Source organism: Danio rerio, chromosome 1 (genome assembly GCF_052040795.2).
Source record: "Danio rerio strain M-AB ecotype USA chromosome 1, GRCz13ab, whole genome shotgun sequence".
NCBI classification, from domain to species: Eukaryota; Metazoa; Chordata; class Actinopteri; order Cypriniformes; family Danionidae; genus Danio; species Danio rerio.
In genome coordinates this window covers 52,627,501-52,641,221 of record NC_141021.1, presented here as the reverse complement: position 1 = coordinate 52,641,221, position 13,721 = coordinate 52,627,501, and the positions used below count along the sequence as shown (strand labels likewise).

The following is a 13,721-nucleotide window of genomic DNA, read 5'->3' as shown; positions in this document are numbered from 1 at the left end:
ACAACAGACAGTACTCTAAGCTAGTTTTTAAACAACAGACAGTGCTCTACGCTTGTTTTTAAACAACAGACATCGCTCTAGGCTAGTTTTTAAACAACAGACGGCGCTCTAGGCTAGTTTTTAAACAACAGACGGTGCTCTAAGCTAGTTTTTAAACAACAGACAGCGCTCTAGGCTAGTTTTTAAACAACAGACAGCGCTCTAGGCTAGTTTTTAAACAACAGACAGCGCTCTAGGCTAGTTTTTAAACAACAGACGGCGCTCTAGGCTAGTTTTTAAACAACAGACGGTGCTCTAAGCTAGTTTTTAAACAGACAGTGCTCTAGGCTAGTTTTTAAACAACAGACAGCGCTCTAAGCTAGTTTTTAAACAACAGACAGTACTATAAGCTAGTTTTTAAACAACAGACAGTACTCTAAGCTAGTTTTTAAACAACAGACAGTGCTCTAGGCTAGTTTTTAAACAACAGACAGCGCTCTAAGCTAGTTTTTAAACAACAGACAGTACTATAAGCTAGTTTTTAAACAACAGACAGTACTCTAAGCTAGTTTTTAAACAACAGGCAGTGCTCTAGGCTAGTTTTTAGACAACAGAGAGTGCTCTAGGCTAGTTTTTAAACAACAGACGGAACTCTAGGCTAGTTTTTAACCAACAGACGGCACTCTAGGCTTGTTTTTAGACAACAGACAGTGCTCTAAGCTAGTTTTTAAACAACAGATAGCGCTCTAAGCTAGTTTTTAAACAACAGACAGTACTCTAAGCTAGTTTTTAAACAACATACAGTGCTCTAGGCTAGTTTTTAAACAACAGACGGCACTCTAGGCTTGTTTTTAGACAACAGACAGTGCTCTAAGCTAGTTTTTAAACAACAGAGAGTGCTCTAGGCTAGTTTTTAAACAACAGACGCCACTCTAGGCTATTTTTTAAACCACAGACATCGCTCTAAGCTAGTTTTTAAACAACAGACAGTGCTCTAGGCTAGTTTTTAAATAACAGAGAGCACTCTAAGCTAGTTTTTAAACAACAGACAGCGCTCTAGGCTAGTTTTTAAACAACAGACAGTGCTCTAAGCTAGTTTTTAAACAACAGACAGTGCTCTAAGCTAGTTTTTAAATAACAGAGAGCACTCTAAGCTAGTTTTTAAACAACAGACAGCGCTCTAAGCTAGTTTTTAAACAACAGACAGCGCTCTAAGCTAGTTTTTAAACAACAGACAGTGCTCTAAGCTAGTTTTTAAACAACAGACAGTGCTCTAAGCTATTTTTTAAACAACAGACAGTGCTCTAGGCTTGTTTTTAAATAACAGAGCACTCTAAACTAGTTTTAAAACAGACAGCGCTCTAAGCTAGTTTTAAAACAACAGAGAGCGCTCTAAGCTAGTTTTTAAACAACAGTTTGGTCGGCACTCCATTTTGGTTTTTTAACAGCAGAAAGCACTCTATTCTATCGTTATTTAAAAGCAGATGGTGCTCTAGGCTAGTTTTTAACAGCAGGTGGCGCTCTATGTTATTATTTAACAGCATACTGCACTCTAGACTAGATTTTTTTTTAGATGGAGCTCTAGGCTAACAGGAGATGATACTCTATGCTAGTTTTTAACAGCGCTCTATTTTAGAGTTTTTAACTGCAGATGATGCTCTAGATTAGTTTTTAACTAATTTAGCAAGTTTTTGATGAAATGATGATAAACTTATGTCTAAATCTTTATCAACTTTTCGAACCATAGGACATTTGCATGCATCTACATGACTGAGGGGTGATTATGTGGGCAATGACAGAATTTAAATTCACAATTAAGCAGTAACTGCTTGATGATTGGGGACAAAATTGAGAAACAGCGACCTTTCTCCACAGAATCCTCACAGTTTCAGCTACAAATCTTCTTTAATGTTCTTCTGTAGAAAAAAACACCTTCATTCATCGGCTGGCCTGAGGGTGAGTATAAATTACCAGCCATTCCTCAATTTTCTGTTGAACTATGAACTTTACTAGCGAGCTCTCCCATTATGAAATATGAATGCGGTTTGCAGCTCCTCCAAACTAAATCTTTGAACAGCCCTCACACACTACATTGTAAAAAAAATATCAGAAAACTGGCAGTTTTACTTACTTTTTGATTCATTTTTATTTGTATTTCATACTTTTGAGTTGCATTATAGGATTATCTTTCTTGCAAAATCTTTTAACCTTAAAAAATTACAAAAAAAAGTTACTTTTATGAACATTTTTAATAGTTTAAAGTGATATATTGTCTGTGTTGGTGTTGTATGTTATGGTATAAAACCCTGTAATAAACTGACAGTACATTTTCTGTTATTTTACACACTTATTTTTCTACATATAAAACATTTCTTAGACATTATATTATTTCAAACTAATAAAATGTCAATAAAAGTCACTATGTTAAACTGTAGGGTTGAATTTTCAACATTTAAAGTCGACAGAGCAAAGATAAAGATCCCATAATGCAATTCACAACTGTACATAAATGGTACCGTGTACAGTAATCAGTCTGACATCAAATCATCAGTAAAATCCCAGATCTTCAAAACCTCTACACCTCTCGTCTGTATTTCCTCAGCATTAACTGAACTCTCAGAAAAGCATTTAGAAAAACCAGACAACTCGTGTTTTCTGTCGAGGCAAGGTGAAGAGGAGACGAACCCCTCGTTGGCCTGAAATAAAGCTGAAAACAGCAGAAATGAAATGTCACTTTCCTAGAATAGCCGTACTGGACAAGAGACAGCGCCGAGCTGCAACACATGGCCAACTAATGACAAGAAATATAAAAACAGGCCAAAAAAGCCAAAACTGTCTGGTCTGGAAGGGAGAACGCGGAGGTGTGAAGGTGTTGAAAACTGGACTAAACACATTTACACCATATGGAAGGTGTGAGCGCAGACTATTCTTGAGTTATGAACGTGAGACGGGGAGACATAAAAAAAAAGACATATTAACTTAGGTTTCTTTACAGTACGTCTAAATACCAGCCTTTAAAAGATTCACCATTGCAGTTATCACAGTCAGTGTTCTTTCTCTAACATCTAAAAATATTAAAGGTGATGTTTATTCCTGCTTTTTTGCATGGTTGCTAGGGTTTTAGCCAGCAGTTGCTAAGGTGAATGAGTGTTAGCATGCTGGTAGGTGGCTAATTTGTTTTTCAGATTGTATTTTTATTTGCGATTTAAGTAACAAGTGCAGTTTTTGCATACTTTCCACACCAATAATAATAATAATAATAATAATAATAATAATAATAATAATATCAGCAGTATTATTTTTACTAATTATTATAATTAATAAAATAATTAATACAATTGTAATGCATTATTATTAATATAAACAAATAAAAGGCTTAGAAAAGTAGTAATATTTAAGTGTTAATGTTTTTATAATTTGTTGTTTTTATTGCTTCATAATTTAAATAAATATTAAATAATATGTTATTTTTAAGCCACTTAGTTTGTAAAAAAATATTAATATATTAATAATAAAGTTGAATATTTGATCATATAAATGCAATAGCAAATTTAATATTATTTTAAAACTATAGCTTGAACATATGTTAAACAATAAAGACAATAATAATTATGATTATTTTATATAAATAAAGTGAAATACATGTATCATATTTTAATAACTGAGCTTTTAATACTTCAATAATAATAATAATAATAATAATAATAATAATAGCTAATGTTTTTCTACTGAAAGTAACAATTTCAATTTAAATGAACTAAATGTATTCAAATAAATTAATAATTTGATACAAATTACTGCTATTATTCTTTTTAATATTGATATCATAAATCAAACAAACACACACAAACACACAAATCATAGCCCAACATAATGAATAAAATGCTAATTTACCACCCATTCCAAACAAATATGATCAGTGTAAAGATTTCACAACTACAAGGTCTCCACTATCTACACCATTTGGCAGTAACTCCTGGTACCAGCTTTAATAAGTGTGGTTCACTCCCATCCCACAATGCACATGTGAAAAAATTAATAAATACATCGCGAGCAGAATAACCTCAGTCACAAAACATCAATAACAAACAACAACAACAAGATGACAGACATTTTGTGAAGATCAAGATGTGTGTTTGTGAGCTGGAGATGAGCCTGAGAGGAAAAAAAAAAAGGAGACCGGCAGCAGGTGAGAGAGGGGGAGATCAGCCGGGCAGAGGAGAGCAAATAGAAGATGATGTCCTGCTTCAGTTCAGAGACTCGCAGATACAGGCTGCGTTTATACTGGTGCAGATTCAATTAAAAACATACTGTGATTACGCTTCAGCATCCACAATACAATGAATGGTTGGGGGTTCATTCCACTGTGGTGTATGGATCCAATTTGTAAAATCAAAGCAGGATTCATAAATACACAAATCTAATCTGTAAAATCAAAGCATGATTTGTAAATACACAAATCCAATCTGTAAATTCAAAGCACGATTCCTAAATACACAAAAAACAATTCATAATTTCAAAGCATGATTCATAACTACACAAAACCAATCCATAAATTCAAAGCACGATTCATAAATACCAAATCCAATACATAAATTCAAAGCACGATTCGTAAATACAAAAATCCAATTCGTAGTTTTGAAGCACGATACGTAAATAGACAAATCCAATTCATAATTTCAAAGCACGATTCGTAACTACACAAAACCAATCCATAAATTCAAAGCACAATTCATAAATACCAAATCCAATACGTAAATTCAAAGCACGATTTGTAAATACAAAAATCCAATTCGTAGTTTTGAAGCACGATACGTAAATAGACAAATCCAATTCAGAAAATCAAAGCACGATTCGTAAAGACACAAATCCAATTCGTAATTTCAAACCACGATTCGTAAATACACAAATCCAATTCATAATTTCAAAGCATGATTCAAAAATACACAAATCCAATTCGTAAATAAAAAACACGATTCGTAAACACACAAATCTAATTCGTAATTTCAAAGCATGATTCGTAAATACACAAATCCAATTCATAATTTCAAAGCACGATTCGTAAATACACAAATCCAATTCGTAATTTCAAAGCATGATTCAAAAATACACAAATCCAATTCGTAAATAAAAAACACGATTCGTAAACACACAAATCTAATTCGTAATTTCAAAGCATGATTCGTAAATACACAAATCCAATTCGTAATTTCAAAGCACGAATCGTAAATACACAAATCCAATTCGTAAATTCAAAGCATGATTCTTAAATACACAAATCCTATTCGTAAACTCACACAAAACCAATTCGTAATTTCAAAGCAGGATTCGTAAATACACAAATCCAATTAATTTGGCGAAGATTTTTATGATATTTACTTGTAAATACACGAATTGTGTTGTATTTATAAAATGTGTTTTGAATTTACAAATTGGATTTGTAAATATAAATTGTGCTGCGCATATATGGATTTTATTTTGTAAATGTAGCATTTTTGATACTGATCTGGCTCCATAGTGGCGACCCCAGATGATTAAAAGACTAAGCTAATACTTTAAGCAACTGTCATGCATTTCCAGTAAAATAGTGTCAAATAGAGATCTTTTAAAAATCGCTATAACCACACCAGTGTAAACGCAGCCAAAGACAGTGTGTGTGGGGAGGAGAAAGAGCGCAGGGTGAACAGAACGGCCTCTTAAAGGCTTTGTGTGTGTGTTTCTGCCAAGGCATGCATGGCTTTTCTCCGTGTCATTCCGGCCATGCCTGTGGAGGCTTTGGGGATCTGCTGAAGGGAAAGTGTGGACTTTAGCTGTAGGCTAGAGCAGACTGCAACCATGCACTCGGACGCAGGCGGCGTCCCGTAAGCAGCCTTTACCGGGATAACACACAGAGGATTAGCTCACCCTCTGAAGGCGCCGCGATCGGCTGGTGGTCCATTGGAACAAAAACAGGAGCGTGACTGTGCCATAATGGAGGGCTAACAAAGCCCCGCTCGTCTTTAGGAGTGAGGGAAAACAGACAGATAACAGCAGACAGGACACACAAAAAAACAGTCATAAAACACACCTCTGAGCTGGTCACGTTCATTCCTGCAGGAGGAGAATAATAATGTTATTCAGTAAAAGATGATATGCAAATTAGACGGTGAAATGAGATGGCACTGGCCATGCTTAAAAATTTTAAAGGATTCAGAGTTGAAAATACAGTACACTTCATGACAAAAGTTTTGTCATCAATTAGTTGTAAGAGCAACAAATAAAAACTTGACTTCTAGCTGATCATCACAACAGTAGTAGACCTTTTGTAACTTGCGTGTACCCAAGATTCTACAAAAATCAGTCAAGTTTGGTGAAAGAAAACTCATGGTTTGGGGTTACATTCAGTATGGGGGCGTGCGAGATATCTGCAGCGTGGACGTCAACATCAACAGCCTTAGGAATCAAGACACTTGTGCTGCCCTTTACATTACAAACCACAGGAGAGGGCAAATTCTTCAGCAGGATAGCGCTCCTTCTCATTCTACAGCCTCCACATCAAAGTTCCTGAAAGATAAGGACAAGAGGCTCCAGGATTGGCCAGCCCAGTCACCAGGAATAAACATTATTGAGCATGTCTGAGGTAAGATGTAGGAGGAGGCATTGAAGATGAATCCAAAGAATCTTGATGAACTCTGGGAGTCCTGCAAGAACGCTTATTTTGCCATTCCAGATGACTTTATTAATAAGTGATTTGAGGCACTGCAAAGATGTACAGTATGGATGCAGTCCTCCAAGGCCACACACAATATGAACTCTTTTTCCACTGCAGCATGACTTTATATTCTATAGTGAAAATTATTTTTGTTAAGTGACAAGACTTTTGTATAAACAAAGTCAGACCTTACTGTCCTAATTAAATAATTAAAAAACAAGGCATGATCATATTTTATTTTGGTCAAATACGCGTAATTTAGAAGCCTTTGCCTTTCATATAAGCAAGTTCTGATAGCAAATGATCAACTAGAAGTCAAGTTGTTATTTGTTGTTCTTAAACTTAGATAGACGACAAGACTTTTGTCAGGTAGTGTATATAGGACTGGGATTGATTGTTTACAGTAAAACATAGGTTTTTATCATGTGTTTTGTCAATTAATTGGCTAATTCGTATGAATTTATACAAGTTCAGGCAAACAAAAGTTGATGATTTTTAAAAGGAGGAATGGCATAAACCCAACCGTGATAGGGAGATGAGAAAATCGTAGTTAAATGTACACGAGAGATTATTATTCATACGATTTAGCCGCTAAATTAAACATTAAGAATTGACAATTAGGCATGGGCCAGTATAAGATTCTGACAACATGATAACCTTGGCTAAAAATATTACGGTATCACGGCATTGTGATTAATACTGTGATTATCAAAATAAGTTATTTTAAAATGTCTGGGTAAAAAACAACCCCCCCACCCCCACCCCCATTGAACACAGTATATGGTATTTTAAGAAACATTTACAATATTTTGAACAAGTAACCTTTAATGTAGAGGTTCCTTTTCTGCTGGAGATACTGTTGCCCTAAAAAACTAAATAAAATTGTTGTGAAAATCACTTACATTTACCTTAGAAACGGTAGACCAGAAAAACCCTGGCGGTTTTAAAACTTTAGCTCCGTCCCAAATCGCATACTTATGCACTATTCTACTCTATTTTGTAGTATAAATAGTGTAAGTAGTGCGTTCACACTGAAAACTCTAAAAATAATAAGTGCACTTTAATTACCCGGATGATGCACTCATTCAGCCAGTAAAATAAAGTGTGTAATGATGGACACTTCACGCACTCAACGACCGCAGGTTTGCTTACGTAGCGGAAGGGGCGGAGCTATCAGACGCACATGTTGGATAACTTTATTTATTTTTGATGGTGAAAGCAAAATTCTCCTACGAGAGTGATTATATCCTCCCGATGGTGAATGCGGTTATACTCACGGCACGTATTAATTGATAATTCAGTCGTTTATTTCACTGATTTGGCAACCGTCAAACGTCATCAGGGAAACGGTTTGAATTTCCACTTAGTAAAAAAACATTAGTGTGCCATTTGGGACGCCACTACATACATATACTATCCTGTTAAGTGTGTAAGTGCATAAGTACATAGTGCATGAAAGCATAGTGTATAGTGTGCCATTTGGAACGCATCTCTTGACTTTTCCAAACCGTGGTAAACCTTGAAACCGGTTATCATCCCATGCTTATTGGCAATAGTGCTGAATAATATTATATAGTTTAATCAGAAAAGAGACATTTCAGAGGTGACAAAAGTCATTATGTTTTGATTTTTTGGAAATTCAATACATAATTATAAAATACATATTTATTTCTTGATAACGCTGAGGTAATTTTTTGTTTGATGTGTGTTCAAACTACTTATTTAAAATGAGCTGAAACAGCACAGTTCATAAGTTTTAATGGGGACAACTTGATTGTTTTATGTTCAATCTGCTTAAACTTGTCGAAATCAACAAGTTATCTTATGTTGCCCAACACACATTGACTGTGTGAAAACCAGATTTTTTTTATTTTTATTTTTTACAGAATATTCACAGTTAAAGTCAAAATAAATAGAATTGCAACTATTTGAAACATTTTCTCTATATGGAAAGAAGTTTTTTGTTCAACACATTTTAAAAGGCAACTGATGGCTTCTAATGACTCATTTATTTTGCCTTTGTCAGGATGAAAGTGCATAAGATATTTCACCTAACATTTTGCAAGATTTAGCTTAAAATGCAATTTAAAGGCTTAACTAGGTTAATTAGGCCAATTATAGACCAGCTAACAATGATTTGTTCTACAGCCAATCAAAAATAGAATTTCTGAATAGGGTTAAAAATATTGACATTACAATCTGCTACATTTAAGTGTTAAACGGCTTTAACTCCAGCTAAACTAAAAGAAATTAAAGTTACAAATATGACAGGATTAAAAATTTTATAGAAAACATTGTGATACTTCTGTGATACTAGAAAATATTTCTATTTCCATTAAACCATGTGAAGGAAAAGTAATTTATTTTTATTACTGTACTTTTGTGTCTTTATTTTTTATTGAAAAAAAATGTTTAGACTAACAACAGAATAATTAACATTTCTATTTTGTATGATCCATATATTAACCAAACACACTTCTTCTTTCCTACTGTGTTGCAAACTTCTTAGAAGGAACTGCTGACAAGAGGGAAAAAGCAGAATAAGAATAAATATAGTGCGAGGGCGCTTGCTCCAGACTGCTGTCTAATAAGAATCTTGACATGTCACAAGGATGAACTGCTCAGTTCTGGTATGCTGAGAGGTGTTAAAGAAAGAGGAAGTATGTTTGGGTACAAGAGCAAAAGGACTGCAGAATGACTGATCAGTGTTGTTACAGCAAAACTCCACCTGTTAATATCAGTTGTTTATATATGCTGGAGTCAGTTTATATATGCTGGAGTCAGTTTATATATGCTGGAGTCAGTTTATATATGCTGGAGTTAGTTGCAAACCTTCTGAATGTAATTCATGTATTGCATTGGGGTAACGTAACCCAGAGCTCTTTATTCGATTTACTTATTTCTATCTAATAAATTAGTAATATTTTTGACATCGAAGAAAACCCTCTCCTGACCTTTTGTATTGAACACGCATGGAATTGGCTTGATATTCCAACAATCACTTGGGAAATATTTGACAAAGAAGCACACATTCAGTTGAGCTTTGTTTGTTTGTTTGCTTGCTTGTTTGTTTGTTAAAATGTTTTATGTGGATGAAAAAATGCAATTCTTCTCATACATATGTTCTTATATCTGGTTTCATTTGAAAATAACATAAAAAAAAACATGGATTGGATACTAGTGCGGTCTATTTTAGGTTCAAATTTCTTTAAAGAAGGTCTTGTTACGATTGTCATCAGAAAAAAAGCAGATTTTTGTTAAAAATAAATAAATAAATTTTCCCAGATATGGGTTGCGGCTGGAAGGGCATCCGCTGTGTAAAAACTTGCTGGATAAGTTGGCGGTTCATTCTGCTGTGGCGACCCCAGATTAATAAAGGGACTAAGCCGACAAGAAAATGAATGAATGAATGAATGAAATAAATAAATGAATAAATAAATAAAATAAAAGCAGGAATATTTAGTCTCAGCTGCATAATTACATGATCACACAGCCATAAGGGTTGGAACACTCCTGACCTCTCTCCTCCCGGAGCAGCTGACATTATAATAGGTAATGAACAAAAGCAAGACCTAAAGATAGTGGAGAATGACTGCAGCGCTTGGAATTAAAAGTGTATATATAAAAGTGTATTCAAAAATACCCAGTACAGTGCCAACAACTGTCTTTGATTGACACTGGAAAAAAAAAAAAGGATGAGACGGCAGTGTTTCAGAACAATGCCGGCGCATTACAGCCTAATTATACGATGACATGTAAAGAATCCCATATAATCCCCTCAGCTGTGCTTGGCTTTCCCACTCCGAAATAAAACTTGGAGTCAAAGAAAAAGAACAAAACACATTAACAGTTATTATGCCTCTGGCTTGCAGAAAAATCAAACATTTATGATGCAAAACTTCACAGCTTTTGAACTATGCGTCCACGGCAGAGTTTATAGGTTTGCAACGGGAAGACACAGAGGAAAACATTCAAGAGCTAATACTTTACAGTTGTTATTTTATGTTTGCCCTGAAGACTGCGAATAATGATTATTACAGGTTCCTCTAGTTTTCTTGAAACCTTTTACTTTCATCCTTTAAGTGTTTATTTTCTAAACATTGTAATCAGGAAATGCATTATGTACATTAATAAAGGCACAATACTTCAATGAGGGAAGGAACTCCAATCCCATGAAGCTCTTAATGACACGACCAAATTAAACTTGGATGATGCAATGGCAGCCAAAGGATAACAGCAATAATGCGCTCACTGCAAACTAGCTATAGGTGAAGTGGAGAGACAGTGATAGAGCCAATTCGGTGGATGGGGGTGATTTAGAGGTGATGTTGAGTAAGGGCCGATGGAGGGAATCGGGCCAGAATTCCGGGGTTATACCCCTACACTTTACGAGTAATGAAATGGCAAACCATTTATTTTATTTACAATTACAAGTTATTTATTTTACAGTTGAAGTCAGAATTATTAGCCCCCCTGTTTATTTTTTCCCTGATTTCTATTTGGCACATTTCTAAACATAATAGTTTTAATAACTCATCTCTAATAACTGGTTTATTTTATCTTTGCCATGATGACAGTAAATAATATTTGACTACATATTTTTCAAGACACTTCTATACAGCTTACAGTGACATTTAAAGGCTTACCTTGGTAAGCAAACTAGGCAGGTTATGGTAAGTAGGCAAGTTATTGTATAACAATTGTTTGTTCTGTAGACTATAGAAAATAAAATTAGCTCAAAGGGGTGAATAATTTTAACCTTAAAATGTTTCTTTAAAAAAATTGCTTTTATTCTAGCCAAAATAAAACAAATAAGACTTTATTTTTCTTTCTCAGATGTGCTTTCATTGGCTTCCTAATGAGATTACAACAATGGGGGGGTTGTTCACTTTCACATGTTTAGAATGCAGGACATGTTTTCGTTCACTCCTGAGGAAGGTAACATTATATTAATTAATTAATTATATATTGAGCAGCACAGCCACCTTTTTGTTGTTCCATTACTCAAAACTAGCCTCTAAAACACAAGACTACTCTTGCGGTTGTTATAAGCTGTAAACATGACATCGTCTCGACCCTGGTTAGTGCATACCATGGGGAACATTCACCCAGGAATGTCACTTGTCTTTAGATAAAAAAAAGATTTGTTGGAAAATTGTTTCGTTATCTACTGACTTACGCTCGGAGATCACTACAGTGCGAAGGTTAAAGAGTGGCTGGAACCTTTTCAACAGATGGTCAAAGCCAACACAAGTACTGTAAAAGCATTGGAAAAAGCTTTGTCGGATCATAGAGACTCATATAATGGAACTTTGAAAACCTGTCGCTCAGTGATCGAGTAACCTGTCTGGAGGATTTGGAGGGGTGCTCTAGGAGCATCACAACAATGATACTTTCCCCTTTTTTTAAGTATATCTAAGTTTATATTATGTACGTGGGACTATTTTTCTGCATTATAGAGCTTCCAGGTAATGTAACTCATAATTCAGGAAAGACAGATTATAAATATATTCACCTCCCAAACAGGTAAAAGGTCTGTTTTAAAGTGTTTTGTATCAGTTAAATGTGTATATAGTGAAATGTGCCATGTATGTTTCTAATAAGGCAACAAACACATGTAAACTGCTGAGTATAAGTGTTTAGTGTTCATTCATGCGCTGTGTCATATCACTTGGTTCGCTTTTCTGGAGGGAAAGAAAGCCAATAAACTACATAAACTCCCTTTCCTTCTAGCTAAAATACACCTCTCTACCAATTCAGCTCAAAAGATTGTCATTTAACAAGAAATATTTACATCTTTTGTTGAAATATTGTTTGACAAACAAAGTATGATTATGTTATATTTCAGAGTATCACGCTATGTATGTGTGTGAGGTTCAGGCTCATTAATATTCAGCTCATTAATATTCACGACCATTCCAAATATGGTCAAAACTGAGACTTTCATCCTATGGGGTAATTCTTGTGGTTCTAAACAAGCATATACATGTGTTTCTCGAATATACAAGCCTACAACATACCTACTTTTTCAATACATACCTATTTTTCGATATCAGAGAACAATTTAGCATATTGAATCAATCCACTCAATGGCATCTTTAAAAACAACTGCAAAAACAATAGAAGTTCACCTTCATGAAACAGTAATTTAACAGGAAAAAGAAAGAGGATGAGACTGAATTATGCATTGTTAGACACACATTTGGCCAACAGCAGATCTGTCTTGACGTCTGAAAGAATTTTTTCCAATGCTTGATGGCCCCTTAATGGATTCCTGACTGGCCGCAGGAACAGCAGGTAAGCAGATTCTCATTTACAGAGACCCCCGCTGAAAATTAGCATCTTATTAAATTGATTTGATCCAGGGAGAGCGAATGCGGCTCAGTGTCACTTCACTCCTAAATGGATTAGCGCTTTAATGAGTTTATTTGTTCTGGGCAAAGATGCCCATCTGCCTCATATCATCTCCATGACAGTGATGTTACAGTGAAGAGCAAATGCAGGCGCTGCTGACAAAATGGAGATCAAAGGAGACGAATGCTAATCGTGCTTTAAAAAAAATTACAATTATGTCCTGATAGAATATTCACATTTTAGATTATACACATCAGTAAAGTATTAATGAGCAAACATAAGCGAGTAAACATGCTAATGAAATTCGCTCTAAACAAGTCGCTTCTAACTTTGCAGTCGATTTATTAGACTAAAATATCCGTGATTTTACAGCCTTGTGGCTTAATGCGTTATTAAAGCTGTTTTTGGTGACATTTTGCAGCCTGCTCTTATGAGTTACACGAATCGCTGTCCTACACGCCACCTGGGAGATCTGTGGCTCTGGAAACAACCAAACGACAAATGTCAACCTGTTCAAATATATAAATACAAATGTCTTCAGCTAGCGTTTCTGTCATATACTGTACACGATACAACTCAAAGTGTGTAACCAGGTAAACCTTGATAATGTGATTCCAATGAAATAGTTCACCTTAAATGCACATATAGCTAAGTTAGATTTAAAGGTACAGTTCACCCAAAAAATGCAAAAGTAGGC

At 34.9% G+C, this 13,721-nt stretch overlaps 1 protein-coding gene across 10 annotated transcripts in view; it reads right to left on the bottom strand.

Moving 5' to 3' along the window:
* The window catches only part of npnta (nephronectin a), a 122,123-nt gene that overhangs the window by 37,226 nt on the left and 71,176 nt on the right, over positions 1-13,721 (bottom strand). For 4 of the 10 annotated variants that reach the window (XM_087236089.1, XM_087236088.1, XM_087236086.1 and 1 more), the window contains one exon: positions 5,884-5,976. The exons of the other annotated variants lie outside the window; for them this stretch is intronic. In XM_087236089.1, coding sequence (XP_087092215.1) covers positions 5,884-5,976 — 93 coding nt within the window. The remainder of the gene's footprint in view (positions 1-5,883; positions 5,977-13,721) is intronic. 10 annotated transcript variants of the gene reach the window in all.